At 52.2% G+C, this 18,183-nt stretch overlaps 3 protein-coding genes across 3 annotated transcripts; 2 read left to right on the top strand and 1 right to left on the bottom strand.

The window, feature by feature from the left end:
* Nucleotides 1-4,218: 4,218 nt before the first annotated feature.
* Nucleotides 4,219-7,462, bottom strand: J4E84_006294 (uncharacterized protein; the record flags this gene model as incomplete). The annotated part of the gene is made up of 3 exons (XM_049388885.1): nucleotides 4,219-4,362; nucleotides 4,419-7,088; nucleotides 7,136-7,462. The coding sequence occupies 3 exons, from the start codon at nucleotides 7,460-7,462 to the stop codon at nucleotides 4,219-4,221; spliced, it is 3,141 nt and encodes a 1,046-aa protein (XP_049243159.1).
* Nucleotides 7,463-8,048: 586 nt separating this feature from the next.
* J4E84_006293 (uncharacterized protein) lies at nucleotides 8,049-11,423 on the top strand (the record flags this gene model as incomplete). Its single annotated transcript, XM_049388884.1, has 2 exons — nucleotides 8,049-10,543; nucleotides 10,598-11,423. 2 exons carry the CDS (start codon nucleotides 8,049-8,051, stop codon nucleotides 11,421-11,423), a joined length of 3,321 nt encoding a protein of 1,106 aa, XP_049243158.1.
* Nucleotides 11,424-15,094: 3,671 nt separating this feature from the next.
* J4E84_006292 (uncharacterized protein) lies at nucleotides 15,095-16,354 on the top strand (the record flags this gene model as incomplete). The annotated part of the gene is made up of 1 exon (XM_049388883.1): nucleotides 15,095-16,354. The coding sequence occupies one exon, from the start codon at nucleotides 15,095-15,097 to the stop codon at nucleotides 16,352-16,354; it is 1,260 nt and encodes a 419-aa protein (XP_049243157.1).
* Nucleotides 16,355-18,183: the final 1,829 nt, after the last annotated feature.

Raw genomic sequence — 18,183 nt, 5'->3', positions numbered from 1 at the left:
AAGCATGCCCTCGTATGAAGAGCTCTTTCACTTCGGCTGTATTATTGCGGTGTACTCACGTTTGGCAAAGGTGATATTCTGGAGTATCTGGCTCGAGCGCATGGAGTTTGGATTCCTTGGAGGGAGGATCTCGCCGTACGCCCAGATCGTCCAAAACTGCTGAATCGTGCGAATCGTCTTCATAACCATTAGTCCCATAGCCTGGCGGGCGCCAGCGAAACTTTGATCGATTCAGCCAATGCTGTTTGCAATTGCTTAAGGCCATGTCCATGAGGGAAAACTCGAGTGACTCATGGTGATACTTTGTGGCAAGAGGAATGCCTCGGATTTCTCCGTACATATCATCGAGAAGGCTTATGAACACGTAGATCGTTTTACTTACGGTCATGCGAAGCCGACTCAGTGCGATAGCTAAAATACTGGTGCGTTCTGTTAGCATGAGTTGATATGAGATGACAGCTAAACTGTGGTGGAAGCTTGTGTAAAGTACACATCCAAGAGGCATTACTAACCCTCCTGTTGATGTACCGTACATCTTATGGAAATAGTGGCATGGACGGAATTCGGAAGTCTCGAAGTTCCTGGGATAGTGTGTAAATGCTCGCTCAAATCTGTTCTCACAAGCTATGACCTCTTCCATGAGTGCCTCAATGATCAGAATGCTTGAATACGATTTGACCCCACCCCCATCTGATACCCGTGTCAGCGACCGCTCCGCGACTACTAATGAGGAGACTAACCAAGAGTCAGTATACATGTCCCTGTTCCTTCTTCTACCGATCTTGTCCAGTCGATATCTGACATATATGGTTTGCCATCGCCGTACAGAGCAGGCAACGATGCGTTATCGTCGGAAACCGAGTTTTCCACATCGGGATCAACGTAAATGTTGTATTCCTCGGATAAACGCAATGTTCTACCCGTCATCGTTATATTTGACGCTTCAGGTGGCGTAGGGTCCGGTTTAGCTAGGGCTCGCTCAGAAACAAGCTCTTCCACTGACGCCACTATCAGGGCATAGTTATCTCGCACATATCCAGTGGTGAATCGTTCGCGTAGAGCTTTCTCAATCTCTTGCCATATCTTCCGTTCAACATATGGAATAGAGAAAGCCGTAAAGAAGCTGCGGATAGAGGAAGCGTCATCTGAACTTTGGTGGTTATTCATCAGCTGAGTAACTGCCTCCTTAATAGCCTCAGAGTCTTTTGCGGTCTTACGACTGTTGACATTGCCGAGGTGCATTTGCAGACTCATTAGCCTCGACCTTACGTCCACCACGTCCTGACTGAACGAAGCGGTAATCACATAGGTCCCATTTCCATCTCGCCCCAACGAGTTCTCCAGCTGTTTGAGCTCGCTTGAGATTGAAGCGCATTCCCGAGAAACCCTTTCACGGAGTGAATCGCTTGCGAAGACACTCGCATTTAGCTCTCTCACATAGTCCTCAGTGAATTCGGCAGCTGCACTCAGAGCCTCCAGGCTACCGAGAAACTTGTCGGAGGCATCTGCTCCAATGCAACGACTACTCAAACGTTCAGTAGCTTGCCGTATTTCGGTGATCTGGTTGATAGTGATATCTCTGCCTGCCGTAATGTCGCCTTGGAAGACGGCGCCACCCCCGCTATCCACGGTTCGGTTCGGTGGGTCCATTCGTGCTCAAAGACCTTGGCTAAGATCTCGCAATCATCCGGAAAAATATTGAGAGCCCGGCGGCGACATGCAACTCATAGATGGGCTTCGGTAACATGTAAGATGGAAGTAGTCTTCTGGAGGTACTCAGAAGGCGGGGTAAGGCTAAGAGCCTATCGCACACCTCACAGCCCGCTTGGTCCCGAGGTCAGCTCAGCTGCGGCTGAAGCAAGGCAGATGCTGGCCCGCCATCGGTCTGCTCGAAACCTTCCTCAGCCTGTCTCGCATTGCGTCGGGAGCTGTGAGCATGCCAGAAACAAATGTTTTTCGCAGTTTGAAGGCCAGAAGGAAAAAAAAGAAAGGGTTAGAAAACGACAATGACGAAGAGGAGCCTACCGGAGAGCTTTTCAGCACGGCAGGCGACTACGGACTCAGAACAGTAGCGGAAGGAGAGACTGACACCGTAGAGTAGGCGCCCAGCCTAATTATCAGAATACACTTAACACTCTTCTTAGTATCGTATTTGTCCACGGCCTCACTGGCAATCGCGAATCAACCTGGACGCACAAGAACTCGATCTTCTGGCCGAAAGATCTCCTAGCAAAGGACCTCCAGAACGTGCGCATCTTCACCTTCGGATACGACGCGGATGTAGTCAAGCTGCTCAAAATCGCTGGTGGAAACATGGTGCGCGACCATGGGAAGTCTCTGGCCCAAGACCTTTCTTTGCGAAGAGCAGAAACGAACACAGTACAACCACCATCACAACGCCGCTTTACCAGCTAACCGTACTAGACCTCACGACCGGTGATCTTCGTAGCCCACAGCCTCGGCGGCCTCGTCGTCGAACAAGCCCTCCTGATCTCCCGCGGTACCTCCGAACACCATGTAAAAACCCTCCTCATCAACACCACCGCGATAGCATTCATGGGAACCCCCCAACTCGGCTCAGGCAAAGCAGACAGGGCCCGTCCTCTCAACCAACTCATTTCCCTGGTCCGAAGGACGAACAAAGGAATCCTTGCAGTTCTAGAGCCTGGGTCAGCAATGTCCCTTACAGCCTATACGTGAGACAAACACTGACTTGTTACACCCATCTTTAGGTCCGAAATGCTAGCACAACTCCAACAAGATTTCTTCAGCATGCTCGAAGACCGACGTCGGAACGAAGGGAAATGGATCGAGATATTCTCCTTTTACGAGGAGTTGAGCTACGTGGGCATAGGAGATATCGTCCCACGTCAGTCGGCTATTCTGCCTGAGTACCCCAATGCCGCTATCCATCAGAATCATTCGGACATGACCAAATTTAGTGGGGCGACGGATCCGGGTTATGTAAGAGTCAAGGGGCAGTTGTGGTTGTGGGTCGATGCAATCAACAAAAGAGAGCTTAGTGCCACTGCGACAATTCCAGTCCAAACTGATTCCGACGAACGGACACTAGTCTCGCAGACGAACGAGTCAGAGCAAGCATCCGTTGTACCAGTGGAAGCGGAAGTGTCTGCACCGGTAGACTCGGGAGAAAGGCAATCGGCGCAGAGGGAAGCGGAAGTGTCTGCACTGGCAGACTCGGGAGAAAGGCAACCGGCGCAAAGTGAATCGGAAGTGTCTGAATCGGCAAACTCAGGAGAAAGGCAACCGGCGCAGAGGGAAGAGAAAACTAAGAGCAGTCAAGCTGGTGCTATTTCATCTCGAGGCGGCCCAATCTTCATGGGTAATGTTAGTGCTGGGCGCGACTTTAGATACACTCAACACTGATCCTGAGAAAAAAAACTCAAGCGCATCAGGATCCAGCATTAATCGTGACCGCTGACCATGACGCAACCACCCCTCCCCATCTGTTGTTACCTTGGTTATAGCCCACACTTGATTCTAGAGACACACCATGCAACACGTGCGCAGATAAAGCTTGCGCATTGGTAACACGTAAGACCTTTACCTCTTCCCCAGCCTCTCTTCTCCGAATTAACGTTTCGGAATATGTTACTGCTAAACCTAATTGCGACTTTCGTTATGCTCAATACTCATCTTAACATACACATTTGGCTATAACATCCACTGCCTTTCATCCAACTCTGACCCCATCTAAGCGGTCGAATCTCCATGGGGAGTGCTAGTGCTAGGGTTGGCTTGAGTATCATCAACATCAAAGTGAGGTCACGATGCCTTCCACTCCTCCGCTGGTTGCCTCACTTCATTCGAGGATGTAGTGAAGGAGAGAGTGCTTACAGCCATATACCTACCAGCGATCCAAGCAACGCCAAAGCCCCCCACTGAACAAAGAAGATAAAGAACCAACGTGAGTTCCACAACCCACCCGTCCAACGCGACATCTTGTCAAAGCCAAGTGCCTAGAGGAAAACGCATCACCTAGATGTTACCCCAACAGCACTCGCAGCGATTTGCCCTATAGTGAGTATCAGGACAACGTACCCCACTAACGCTTCACGGGGTGTTGTTTCATGGAAAGGGCCAGTCCACAAGCAACAAGCTCTTGTATGCAGCCCACAAGAATATTTGATGTAGACCCAAAAACAAAGTTCATGATGGATGGCGAAGATAGATCGATTTGCGTCTAATCGAGCCAGTCTACTTCTTCTTCTCCTCTTCGTCGTCCTCATCATCATCTTCTTCTTCTTCTTCCTCGTCGCTATCATCTTCATCTTCGTCGTCGTCGTCCTCATCATCATCTTCCGCATCCGACACTTCTTCCCCGAGAGCCTTAAGTCGTTCCTACAATCATTAGTCCCACATCCATACCAATCACCACACGAAACAAGAAGACTCACCTTATCTTTCGTCCTCTTCTCCTCGAGATCAGCCAGCACCATAATAAGATCTTCCAACTCAGTCGCCTTCTCCTTCTCCGCCTCTTCCGCTTTACGCAACTTCTCTTTGAGGTCTTTGAGTTCCTTTTCACTTGCACCCCCAGCGCCAGCCTTACCTTTCTGGTTGGTGGACTTGGCGGCAGCAGCGGCGGCTTCAGCTTTCCGTAATTTCTCCTCTGCTTCTTTGACCTTCCAAGTCGAATCTTGAGCCTTGGTTTTAAGATCCTGGTTCTCGGCTTTGAGTTTATCGATGGTAGATTGAAGAATTTCCTTGTCGGATGTGGATTGCTTGAGCTGGGTTTCGAGTGTGAATTTGGACTTCTCAGTTTCTTCTTTGAGCTGCTTGAGTTGAGTCTCTTTCTCCTCTTCCAGCTCTCTGAGTTGCGTCTCCTTTTCTTCTGTGAGGAGCTGGAGCTGCGCTTCGCTGTTTTGGACGTGCGTTTGTGCGTTGCGCAGGGTTTCGGTGATGGTGGCGACTTCGGTGCGGGTTTGTATGAGTGTATGTTCGAGGTTACGGATGTTCTCAATGGCTTCTTGGCGGGCCTTTTCTGAGGCGGGCAGTCGACGCTCTAGCTCAGTGCGTGTTCTATGTGCGTCGTGCAGCTGCTCGTCGTACTCTTGTCTGACCTTTGCGATAGCTAGATTGGCGTCCTTGCTCGCTTGTTGCACCTTGTTGTTGAGCGCAACGATTTGAAGATTGTACTTGTTTTCCATCTCCAGCATAGCTTGTCGGTGCTCGCGATCCTTCTTCGCAACTTCTTTATCGAGATCGTCGTGCAGTTTATCATTGATGCGCTTCAGTGTGCTGCGTTGCTCCTCGGCTGATTGCTGGGTCTTGCGATGCTCCGCCTGCTCCTGATCTATTCTTTGCTCCAAAGTCATGAGTTGTGCTTTGAGCTCTTGGATAGTTTGCTCCTTCTCATTGCTCTCCCCACGAAGCGCATCGACTACATCTCTGTCAACACCATCATGTGACTGGTGCTGTTCGATGTTTGGATTGCGATCGATAGCTCGCGATAGTCTGCTAAAGTTGTCTTTTAGGAAGTCTACAAAGGCTTCGTCGAAAAAGATGTCCGGCAAACCACCACCCCCGCCCGCAGTCCGGGGCAAGACCTCAAAGTCTCGTACGAGCGGATGACGTCGCAATCCGGTGATGGCGTCCAGGTATTTGTCACGACCGAGCTTCGTCATGAGAACTGGTTGTAGTTCGCGTCGTGGCACGGGTGAGTCCCTTGTTGAGAATTCGTATACGACTCCTAGCAGTGCAGCACAAAGACCGCGGATCATGACTCGGTCTTCTCCAGGGGTCAGGACGGCTTGTACTAGACTTTGCAGACTGCTGGCTTCTCCCAAGAAATCATCTACTGCAGCGGCATCCTCAAAAAGCCAGCCTAGCAATAGCATTAGGTAGGCTACCGATATGCGCTCATCTTCCCCGAGTTGCAGGCTTGCAATGAGATTCGCCGTAAGCGTTTGTATGCACGTGACGACCTCTTCACCGCTCTCTGCATCTCCTTCCTTGACCCCCATAAGAGTGTCTTTCGCTTGATAGTCATCAAAGATGAGGTGGTAGATTAGATTTGAGGCAAACCAGATTCTGTATGGGTCGCCAGTTGGGGGAACTTGTGGCCCAGCCATGAGGATTGTAAGAGCATTGGCTGTTTCGTCGCCGCCCTCATGGCCACCGATGGCTCGGTTCAGGAAGTGTTCTTGTATTTGTCTGTGGTTGTAGAAGTAGGCCTTGATGCACTCGCATCCTGCATTGCGCAGATCGAACAGGTCGTTCGGCGCCGGAAAGAGGACCAGGTTCAGAAGCGCTTCAATAACGTATACGGAAGGTACGCCGTTGGGAGAAGTGACGCCATTCGTAGGGGGCTCAACAATGGGCCTGACCTGCTCTTGAGCGAATCCCTCTTGGAGCCGAGCGTTGCCTCTGATTAGATCTGCGCACGTGTTGAGAGCCTCGATCTTGATGGGCATGGCGGTTGCGGGGTCGAAAACGATGTTGAGGAGTTGACGAACGAGGCCATGCTGCTGGAAGACGTTCTGGTTTTGCAGTGTGCCCGGGCTACCCTTGACGAGGAACATGCGCATTATGGCGAGCAGCCCCCAGATGTTCTTGTCGCTCTGCGGACTGACCCAATTGTCCTCTTCTTCGGCACTCGCGCGTGCCTTCTTCGGCTTATTGCCGCCGGGTAGCAGCGCGGCAAACCTCGCAACATGGCCCATCTCGCGTATGTTCGTCTGGTTTGACACGTTGAAGCGTATGAGGATAGCCAGCAGACTCAAGCAATCCTGAACCACAACCCCGCCCTGTGTGAGGCCGCCATCGGCATGTATCATGTTAAAGACCTTGGTGAAGGCATCCTCGAAGACGAAGAGCTTCTGGAGTTCGGCAGAGGTTCGGGACAGGTCGGTAAGGACGACGAGGGCTTCGTTACGGATGGCATCGCGGGGGTCGTCCAAGGTGGCTACCAGGCGCTCGATGCCGCCGGGCGCTGTGAGGACGCATTCCTGGGTTCGTTGGGGGCGGGCGAGGGAGATTGCGCGTATCAGTTGCAGCGAGTAGAGGCGGGAGTAGAAGTCGGGCTTGTCTAGGAGATCAAGCAGGAGAGTTATGTTGTCTTGCCGCTATCATAAGCTCAGCACTAGTAGATGTGTAGCAGGACAGGACCTACTTGTGAGAACTGGTCGGCCAGCAGCAACTCCAACTCTTCCGAGGCCTCGTGACTGGTCTCGTCGGGGTGGAAGAGCATGAGCAGTGTCTCGAGCACCACCTTGAGCGTGTCCACGTCGTCGCCATCTTTAGTCAGCGAGGCGATGAGCCCTTTGAGCGCGCCGGAAGCGACCGAGGCGGGATATTGTTTGGCGAAGCTCCGGAGGCCGAGAATGGCAGCGCGACGGTCTTCAAGGAGGCTTGCGCTCGTCAGCCTCCCACTAAGAGTGCTGATGGTGTCGGTTGCCGTCTGCTTCGGAGGCGCATTGGCCTCGAGAACGCGCATCATCTTGGGGGATTGACAGGGCTATGGCTTCATGGTAGAATATACGACGAGTGTTCAGTCATACGTATGACTATCCATGGGAACGTAGTCGACTCAGTATAGTCGCAACCATAGTGTGTGGAGCTCCACGTATAATTTGGCGCACGGGCTCGCGGCTCCTCCACATCCCTGCGGCGTCGGCGAGTCGGCAAAACCGCGACCTTCAGGGTCCCGGCCGCGATGCTAAGGAAAGAGCGCGTCTTCCATCGCCGCTCCCTCTCCCTCTCTCTCCCCATCACCACCTCCCATCAACCATCGTGCGCAAATTCGGTGATCGCGCGCCGACGGAGATTGCGGCACTAGCACTCACATCGCCGCACTGGATATCGCATCCGGCACTTCAAGAGGAGGGAAGGGCTTTCATCGCCATCAGGCAGTCTTTTTCTTTCCACCGCGCATCGTCGCAGCACTACCACAATATCCAGACTACTAGTACACGCGCTTTCGCACTCGTCGCAATCGCAGTCGCACTACTACCCTCCAGCTACAGTCTCACTATAGCCACCCTTCACCCTCACACGTCGCGCGCCACCGAGCGCCTACCGCCATCATGGGTGTCCCAGCCATGTTCCGCTGGCTCAGCCAGAAATACCCCAAGATCGTCTCAACTGTGCAGGAGGAGTTGCCCAAGAAGGTCGGCGACAATGTCATTCCCGTAGACCGCACCGGCCCCAACCCCAACGGCGAAGAGTTCGACAACCTCTACCTCGACATGAACGGCATCGTGCATCCTTGCTCGCATCCCGAAGATAAGCCCGCGCCCAAGACCGAGGCCGACATGATGATGGCCATCTTTGAATACACTGATCGCTGTGTCGGCATGGTCCGTCCTCGTAAGCTTCTCTACATGGCAGTCGATGGTGTTGCGCCTCGTGCCAAGATGAACCAGCAGCGTTCGCGTCGTTTCCGTGCCGCCAAAGAGGCAAAGGAAAAGGACGACGAGCGCGCTGAATTCCAGAAAATGCTCAACTCGCAAAAAGCTAGTCGTGGCGAGGACATCTCCAGTCTCGAAGAGGTCATCGAAAAGACCTGGGACTCCAATGCAATCACCCCCGGTACACCCTTCATGCATCTCCTTGCCGAGAGTCTCCAATATTGGTGTGCCTACAAGTTCACAACCGACCCCTCGTGGAAGGACATGAAAGTCATCATCTCCGATGCGTCTGTGCCTGGTGAGGGTGAACACAAGATCATGAACTTTATCCGCTCGCAGCGTTCTATGCCTACTCATGACCCCAACACCTCGCACGTTATCTACGGCTTGGACGCCGATTTGATCATGTTGAGTCTTGCTACCCATGAGCCTTATTTCCGTGTTCTCAGAGAAGATGTCTTCTACGACTCGGGTAAGGACAAGGTCTGCACGCGCTGTGGCCGCAAGGGACATATCCGCAACAACTGTGAATTCCCCGACGACGGCAAGAAGCTCACCGAAGAAGAAGCTGCCGAAGAGTGGGCCACTTCTGAGCACCAACTCAAGCCTTTCATCTGGCTGCATACCAACATTCTGCGCGAATACCTGGCAGTCGAAATGGAGACGCCAAAGCGCAAGTTCAAATACGATCTAGAACGCTCCCTCGATGACTGGGTCTTTATGTGTTTCTTTGTCGGTAACGATTTCTTGCCACATTTGCCTAGTCTTGAGATCCGAGATCAGGGTATCGACTTGCTCATCAGCATTTGGCGAGATCTCGCTGCTGAAATGGATGACTACGTGACCAAAGATGGTTTCCCAGACATGCGCCGTGTGCAGCAGATTCTCTCCGCCCTAGCGACTCGAGAGGCTGGCATCTTCAAGAAGCGAAAGGAAGTCTCTGATCGCCAGGCAGCAAACAGGGCTAGGCGCGAAGCACAGCAGAACGGCAACAAGCGCCAACGGACTGAAGCAAGCGGCCCACCTGGCTTCAAGCGTGCCAAAGAGAGCACCGACACGTATACCAGCGCGGGTATTGTATTCTTCGACCCCAAGGATGCACAGTCAAAGGAAGTGCGCGATGTGCACAAGGACATCATGCACACCCGTGACGCCCAATCCAACAAGAGCGCTGCTGCTCGACTCAAGGAGCTCATGAAGGCCAAGGCCGATGGCACCGCTGCACCCGAGCCTGAACCGACCCCAGCTTCTGAGCCTTCGTCGGAAACCGCTGCTGAAACCGAAACCGTTCACCTTGGAAAGCGCAAGGCAGATGAGGTTGAGGACGCCGACAACGGCACACCCGGTCGCAATACGCCCGTCATCCCCGACCCACCCGCCCAGGCTGCCGAGCCGAAGAAGAACGACGACGGCACTGTAGAAGACACCATCATGCTTTGGGAGGAAGGCTACGAGGAGCGTTACTATGAGCAGAAGTTCGGCGTTGACCCCAACGACATTGCCTTCCGTAACAAGGTCGCGCGTCAGTACGCGGAGGGTCTCTGCTGGGTGTTGGCCTACTATATGCAAGGTTGCCCGTCGTGGACATGGTATTTCCCTCACCACTACGCTCCCTTTGCCGCAGACTTTGTCGGTCTCGAAGACATGGATCCCCGCAAGCTCTTCGAGAAGGGCACACCCTTCCACCCATACGAGCAACTCATGGGTGTCTTGCCCGCCGCATCGAACCACGCCATCCCCGAACCCTTCCGTGTACTTATGGAAGACCCTCAAAGTTCTATCGTCGACTTCTACCCTCCAGACTTCCCTATCGATCTGAACGGCAAGAAGTTCGCCTGGCAGGGTGTCGCCATCTTGCCCTTCATCGACTCGAAGCGACTACTAGATGCCATGGCAACCAAGTACCCTGAGCTCTCTGACGACGAGAGGAAGCGCAACGAGTTCGGAAAAGAGACACTCATGTTCTCCCAAGAGAGCGGTCTTTTCGACGATGTTGAGAAGGCCCTGTACCGCAAGGGAGAGCAGAAGTACAAGATCGATCCTGCCAAGAGCCGTGCGCTCCATGGAGAGATTGAGCCGCACGACCTTTTCGTTATGGACAGTCAGCTCGTGCCGCCTTTCGATGCAGATGGTATCACGGAGTTTGAGATTACTCAAGATCGGTCCATGAGGTATGTTCAAAATTCTATCAACATTACATCCAGACAGTACTAACAGTCATTCAGAGTATACTACGAAATGCCCAGCGTGAGCAACACCCGCGCCCACAAGTCCGCCCTCCTCGAAGGCGTCATCATGCCCAAACCAGCGCTCAGCCCCGGTGAGGCCGAATCAGTCCGTCGCTCCAACGAACGCGGTGGCTTCCGCGGCGGCCGTGGTCGAGGAGGTGGAGGTTACCGTGGAAACTACAACAACGACCGAGGCGGCGGCTACAACAACGACCGTCGCGGCAACGACAACTACAACAACGGCGGTGGACGAGGCGGCTACCAGAACGGCCGTGGAGGCGGTGGCTGGGACAACAACCGCGGCGGATATGGAGGCAACCAAGGTGGCTACGGCGGTCCTCCACCCCCGCAGAACTTTGCTCCTCCCTTTCCCGGCGGCAACTTCGCGCCTCCTTTCCCAGGCAACTTTCCTCCCCCACCACCTGGATGGGTGCCTCCTCCCGGCATAGGTGGCTGGCAAGGCGGCGCTCCTCCATACGGCGCACCTCCCATCCCTCCACCAGTCACACAGCGTCCAGCTTGGATGAACGGTGGAGGTCAGCAACATGGCGCTCCGCCGCCACACCACGCACCCAACAACAGCTCGTTGAGGGATGAGCGTTTCTACCGTCCCGCAGACGAGATTCTGGGTCGCAGTGGAGGAGGCGGCGGTGGTGGTGGTGGCGGATACCAAGGAAATAACCCTTACAATGACCGTCCGCCGAGAGATGATAGGGGTGGTCGCGGTGGAAGAGGTGGACGTGGTGGACATCGTGGTGGCGGTGGAGGCGGAGGGGGATACCAGGGGAATAGGCAGAGCTATAACTCTAATGATTATCGTTAGAAGTTTGCTTGGGTTGGATGTGGTATGGTATGGACAGGATGAGATGGGATGATTAGGATATGAGCTTTGTACAATAGTATATGGGTTTTGATTGATGCCTATGAAAATTCGTTTTATGATTTTGCTGAATTGGGGAACGGAGAACTGTGTGTGTTGCTCATGTGTTGTCTTCGTGTGATCTTCGACCGCTGCCGAGAATTTACATGTCGCACTTGATGTTTTCTTTCGTTGATTCTTCATCGAAATACGGAGGATCGATTTGAGACAATCAAGGCTCGGCACGTGACTGATACCTGGCGAGTATAAATACCCATCGCGTTTCATGTCTTTCTCTGTCAACTCATCTTTCTTCTTTTCTTTACCAAACAAATCCAACAAGCGCTTCATGGTGCGTTCTCTGCGCTCGGTGTATCGAAAAGTACGCACGAAGATATCATGATCTCCGATCTTGCGACGTTGCTGTCATCACACATGTACCCCCCGCGTTTAGTCACATCATTTGGTGATTATGATTTTGTGTTTTGCACCTTGTCGTCGTGGGCTCTCAGGCTTCTTCTCATGGGGGGGATTGCTGGCATTTTGAATCGCACATGCGCAGGCATTGTTGCGATTTCAGAAAAATACGTTGCCTGTAGTTACGTTTTGATGGATATTTCGAATTCCAGCGAGGGAAGGAAGGAAGGAACATCATGTCAAGCCAGTTTGGTTTTAGTAGTTGAAGTGCAGGAACGCGACTCGCACATGTATACAGTATTACTGGGTTTTTTCGGTTACTTTGGTGCTCCGCACATGTAATGATGTTGTTGTGGTTTTGTTTCTGCTTCCCAGACATGTTCTCTTTTCATTCGTGTTTCGGAAAAGGCGGCGGTCTCGAACATGCGATGATCGTCTTTGGTTTTGGTAACTGAAGTTAAGAAAGGAGAACCGGAAGTCTCGCACACATGAACTGAAGCAGATAACGGTTTTGGTCCTCTGCACAAATGGGAATGCTGGTGGTGGTTCTTTTGGTCTGCAGACATGTCGTAATCTTCGATCAGTTTCTGGAAAAGACGGTGGAATTGATCATAGCCAGCTCAAATGCATGTTTTTGGTGATTGAAGTGGAAGGAGAAGGCGCGGAAGACTCGCACACATCGAAGATGCGAAGTATGATTTTGGTCTTTCGCATATGGTGATAATGTTGGAATTTTTTGGTCATCTGCCATGGTAATGGCACTCGTGATTTTGAAAGCGTGGATATCACGTTGTTGAAGGAAGGTCGTAGATGTAAGAGACGGAGTTTATGTAGACATCCGTGTCGGTGCGGCTACTACATATGACATACACTGATCGACGCACTGATCCTCACGCCCACCTTCTACAAGGAAAAAATCTAAACAGGTCTGCAGACTACAGCAACACAAAGACATGCAAAGTAGGTGACCTAACGTTGATGTAGGCTCTAGGGTGTTTGGTTTTACGCTATGGCTGCAGGGAAAGGGCAGAGGATGAAGTGGATGAAGTGTGGCCGTACGTAGCTGTGTCTGCGAAACTGGGAGACCGCGTGAGATCACGTGTCAGCGTGGGTGGAGGTGTTTATAAAATCCTCGTTGATCTGTCTCTTCTTCTCTTCAAATTACTATGTCTTGACATTCAAGTTCCAAAAATTCGAGAACACAGCCCCATGGCTTTCCTCTCTTTTGGGGTCTGCTTTTCATTAAGAAAAAACTCAAGAACGAGATCGCATGTTTTTGCCTTTGTCTTCCGCAGAACCACACAAACGATCCAAATGATCTGATAAGTTCTATGCAACCTGCTATCTTTTCCTCGTCGGTCTGTACTTCCAAAAAAATTGACTTACCATCTCTTTCCTAGTCTGCTGTTCGCGATGTACTTTCTCAAAATTCAAGAAGAGGAGAACCTATGAGTGATGGCGTCTGTAAAATTACAACCTAGTCGGAAATGACTGCTTTGCGAGATCGGAATGTGGACTCTAAAAATTCGATGATGTTTTTCCATGAAATGGCGTCGCTGCTATACTTCCATTCACATGGAAGTAATTGCCACAGCTTGGAAACACCAAAATACAAAAGATGAAAGATTGATGTCGCTGAACGCTTTCCTGTCTCGAAGTCTCTGGAGTATGCGCTTATGATCGAGCTGTGCCTGGAACTCTCAGGAAACCATTGAGATTGTTAGGACGATCCTAAAAACGTGAGGGTCCCCGTCATGTGTGCTCGAGGCTTTGTGATTCATTTGTCGCAACGCGTCGCAGTATTTCTTAACGAACAAGTCAGAGTATGTATGGTACTGTAAGCTGCCTATGACATTAGATGACACGTCGCGACGGCGAGTGCGCTGCTGGAGATGCCCAAGTGCTGGGACGCGACCGTGACGCGTCGCGTGTGCACGACAGATTGCTTGCCGTGTGCACCCTCTAGCCTCAGTCAACAGCCCATACTAGATGTATAGCAATCTTGACGAAAAGAGCGGGAATGCTAACGATGGATTCCTTGATGATTGCGCAACAAGCATGTGCGGGACCTGGTTTTCGAGGAGTCGGATGCTGTGATGCGTTGTTTGGCGTAGTCCGAACCAGGCAACTTTCCAAACGCCGTCGATTGCAGCGTCTACAGAGTTACCACAGCCTTTTGACCCTTGAGCCTGCCAAGACGCGGCATGCGCACGCGCTCTCCCGCGGAGAAACTCCAAATCGTGAGCCAAATATACAGACGTCGTCATAAGATTTCATCAACCCATCAGCAGACTTTCAGAAATGGCTGATTACCTCAGAGCGTGCCTGCACCTAGGTGCAGCGTTGCCTTCGGAAGAAGTCGGCATTTCGGAAGCGAGCTGCGAGGAACCATCGGATGGTGATGGTGTGACTTTTAGTCACCGAACACTGCAACTGCATCATCAGACTTGAGGCTATTAGCGACTGTGAGATTTTGGTAGCTATGGGACTTAAAATGAGTTGCAGAGTCTGGTGCGGACGTCGACATGACAGGGCACTTGCAAAACATCAATGCCCGATATAGAAAGTTGCGGCGAAACGACCTCAGGATAACTAACTCTAGCGGTCTACTACGACATTCCCGTCACGAATCTAGACACGCGATTAAAAACGTTGTCGCATGTCGGAGTCTAGTCCTATCGTAGCTTTCGCGCGTCAATGTACTTCGTACCTGAACATCCTCACCCGCGCGTCATCCCTGTAGCCGTGCAGCGGAAAAGCCGCGGGCGCCCGGATACGACAAGATCCATCACTCACACGTGTGCTATACGTAATATCCGATCGCATTTGCAGCACGATTGCTTCTAGATTACTACGCGCTGGCGTAAATTCTGTCACGCTTTTGCAACGTGGGCCCATCGGACTATTATCATCGTTCGATATATCCTGGTTGCTTGCTGGATGGAAATGCAACACCGCGGAGATGCACAACTCAGCGGGTGTTGCAGGGAGTGGGTGATGGCGTGTTCGTATATGAGAGGGGGAGGGAGAGATATTTAGTCGCGTGGGATTTGGAAAGTGTTTGTCGATATCATATGTTTGTGTTGTCTCAATTTCTGTGGTATATTCCAGCCATCGAACTCCTAAGAAAATTCACAACACCACGACAACGACCAATACCCAATTTCGCACCCGATATTCCAGACCTTCCAGATAATCTCCATCGAACACCCGCAAAAATGGGCGCATTAACCCCATCACAAGTGCAGACCATCAAATCGACAGTGCCCGTCCTTGCGGAACACGGCAACACCATAACAACAAAGTTCTACCATGACCTACTCTCCGTACACCCCGAACTAAAGAACGTCTTCAACAATACGCACCAAGCGACAGGCCACCAGGCACAGGCCCTTGCAGGGGCTCTTTACGCATACGCCGCCAACATCGACGACCTGGGGAAGTTGAGTCCAGCGGTGGAGCTCATGTGTCACAAACATGCGAGCTTATTTGTTCGACCGGACCAGTACGATGTCGTCGGCAAGCATTTACTTGAGACGATGCAGACGGTACTGGGTGATGCTGCGACGCCTGATATTCTGGAGGCGTGGGGTGCGGCGTACTGGCAGTTGGCGAATATCATGATTGGCAAGGAAGATCAGTTGTATCAAGAGACGTCGTATTGGCCTGATTGGAAGGACTTTACAATCACGAAGAAAGAGAAGGAGAGTGAGGAGATTACGTCGTTCTACCTCGAGCCAGTGGACGTGGATCTTAAACTACCCATGTTCAAACCTGGACAATATATCTCGGTCAATGTCTTCGTGGATGAGCTGGAAGGTGGCGTGTGGCAGGCGAGACAGTACAGTTTGAGCGATGCGCCGGGAAAGAAGTATTTGAGAACCAGTGTGAAGAAAGAGCCCGTGATTGAGATTGCGGAACCAAAGCACATGACACATGCGGGCTACATCTCCAACCTTCTACACGACACGAAGAACGAGGGAGACGTAGTGAAGGTGTCGCATCCCTTCGGAGAATTCTTTTTCGACACGAAAGAGGTCGATGCAGACGCACCCGTCGTTCTAATCTCAGCAGGCGTCGGACTCACTGCTTTGACCTCCATCTTCAACTCCCTGACAGCGGAGAAATCGGATCGACCGATAACCTGGATACAGGGCGCACGCAATTCAAAGACACGTGCCTTCAAGACGCACTTTGACCAATGCGCTGCAGCAAACGAGAACGTGCATGCAGTGTATTACTCGTCGACTCCGGGCGAAGGGGAAGTCCAGGGCCGTGACTACAATATCAAAGGTCGCGTGGATCTGGACAAGATTGACAGGAAGTACCTGCATACCGACAACGGCAAGACACAGTACTACTGTTGTGGACCCACACAATTCATGCTCGACGTTGAGGCAAAGCTGAAGAGCTATGGCGTGGCTAGCGAACGGGTGAAGATGGAGTTATTCGGTACCGGTGGAGTACCGAGGGTCTAGGGCTGTTGGTGGAATAGCGATCGGCTTAGTGATGCGTTCATCGTATTTCTAGTTGTTTAGTATACCAGATTTCGTATTAGTAGATCCAACACCGTTCTACTCATCCGCGCGCCAGTCGCGCAGCAGATTTCGTCAGTGCAGCGGCGTACAAGCCACTAATTCGGCATGTGGGATGCGTACCACAACGCGCATGCCGTAGGATGCCATTTGCAACGCTCCTACGGACACGTGCAGCGGAACGAGGAGCTTTGATGGTAGATCTTCTTAGATGGCAGCGGGAAGGTAAGGTACTAGGACATTGACCAATTCCGACGTCCTGGTCGTTCACCAGGTCAGGCCAGAGGTCGCACACTTGCGCCAGATGCAGGGCAATGTTCCCATGTCTGGGACCATGTAGGAACGGTCTTTGAAGAAGCTCGTTTTGGATATATTGTACCCCAGATACTGACGCCACCCGAGAGGCACGCGGCAATCTCTTTGTTTACTTCAATAGAACGTGTAATATCGAATACTACCAGGATCCCATATCTGAATGCAGAACAACTCAGCAGAAACAACTGTCTTCGTAATTTGCCAATTGAACTGAATGTTGATCGCGATCATAAGGGGCGCATATAGTTCACAACTGCCAGTACAGCAGGGCCGGTAGGATCATACGACAAGGTAGGGCCGAATTTTGAACGTTGTCCGTTATCACCTTCATGCAGGTCGGAGTTGTACGCGCTGCCGCCGACGTCTAATTCGTCCATAGGGGCTAAACAAGGCGTTGAAAGGCCAAAAATCTGGGTGGCTGGTAGCCTGGCGGGTAGAAAGCAGGCGCCAACTGAGATGACGGCATGCAGGTTCTGAGCAGAGTCATCTCTCGGGCTCGTGTTCGGAGTCACAACCGGCGAAAGGGGTAATCTTCTGGAAAAGACAGGGTGTGGGCGAGTGAAGCGCACCGTGAGCCTGACCAATGCGAGCGTCTTCTAGAAATTGCGCAGAAGGGCGCTCGGGCAATGTGTGAGCCTTACGCGCAGGGTTGCGACAAGTCATCCTGGCACGCACGCCGGAACGTTGGTCAAAGGAGCTGGGGCCGCAACCGCCGGCTGGGCCAGTGGCATATTCTGCGGCGATGACACAAAGCGCAAGGAATTGTGAGGCGCCCGTGCATTCGGAGACAAGAATAGCTCCCAGGAATCCATGTCGGGTGAGGATGTGAAACAGCTGTGGGCAGCGCTGCCGTAGATGGCACAGTACGCGTTGTGTGCGCGTGATGATGACTCAATAAGAAATAAGATTTAGCTTGTCGGTGTCGATCGTCTATGAACGAGTCTGGGGAGTGCGGTGTAGAGAAATTATGCTTTTGTGATGTGCTGGCCCCGTGCACAACTGTTTTGGAGATGCGCTCGTGTCAGGCACAGAAACGCGACGAGGCTGGGAGTGGGTCCGGCAAATATGGGCATTGGCTTTAGGTGGGACGCGCAGCACAGACGGATCTGGCGGAAGCATACCGACGACCAGGCTGCAAAGAGTTGAAGATATGCGGGACCCCTTCACCGCAACGCGGCCAGGAGGCAGCAAATGTCGGTGGGCAGAGCTTGGCTTGGAAAAGGGAGTGAGGGAGGAACCACGTGCCTGACTTGCCTTAATGAGGATGTGCTAGAGACGCGGAAGCGGCAGGCACGCTTTACCTGCCGGGAAGGAGGTTTTGTGATATTGAATTCCCTTTGAAGATGCCGTGCATTGCAAAGGATGCAGAGGCGCCCTGTTGGCAGTTGGACATGGACATCGACGACGTTGGATACGGCCTCGTGGTGGCGGTGTAGACCACGCAGACCTGGCGTTCG

The sequence above is a fragment of the Alternaria hordeiaustralica genome (genome assembly GCF_023758085.1).
Source record: "Alternaria hordeiaustralica strain BMP 2776 chromosome Unknown scaffold_12, whole genome shotgun sequence".
Taxonomy (NCBI): Eukaryota; Fungi; Ascomycota; class Dothideomycetes; order Pleosporales; family Pleosporaceae; genus Alternaria; species Alternaria hordeiaustralica.
The sequence above is the reverse complement of the archived record's forward strand: the minus strand, read 5'-3'. Positions and strand labels throughout refer to the sequence as shown.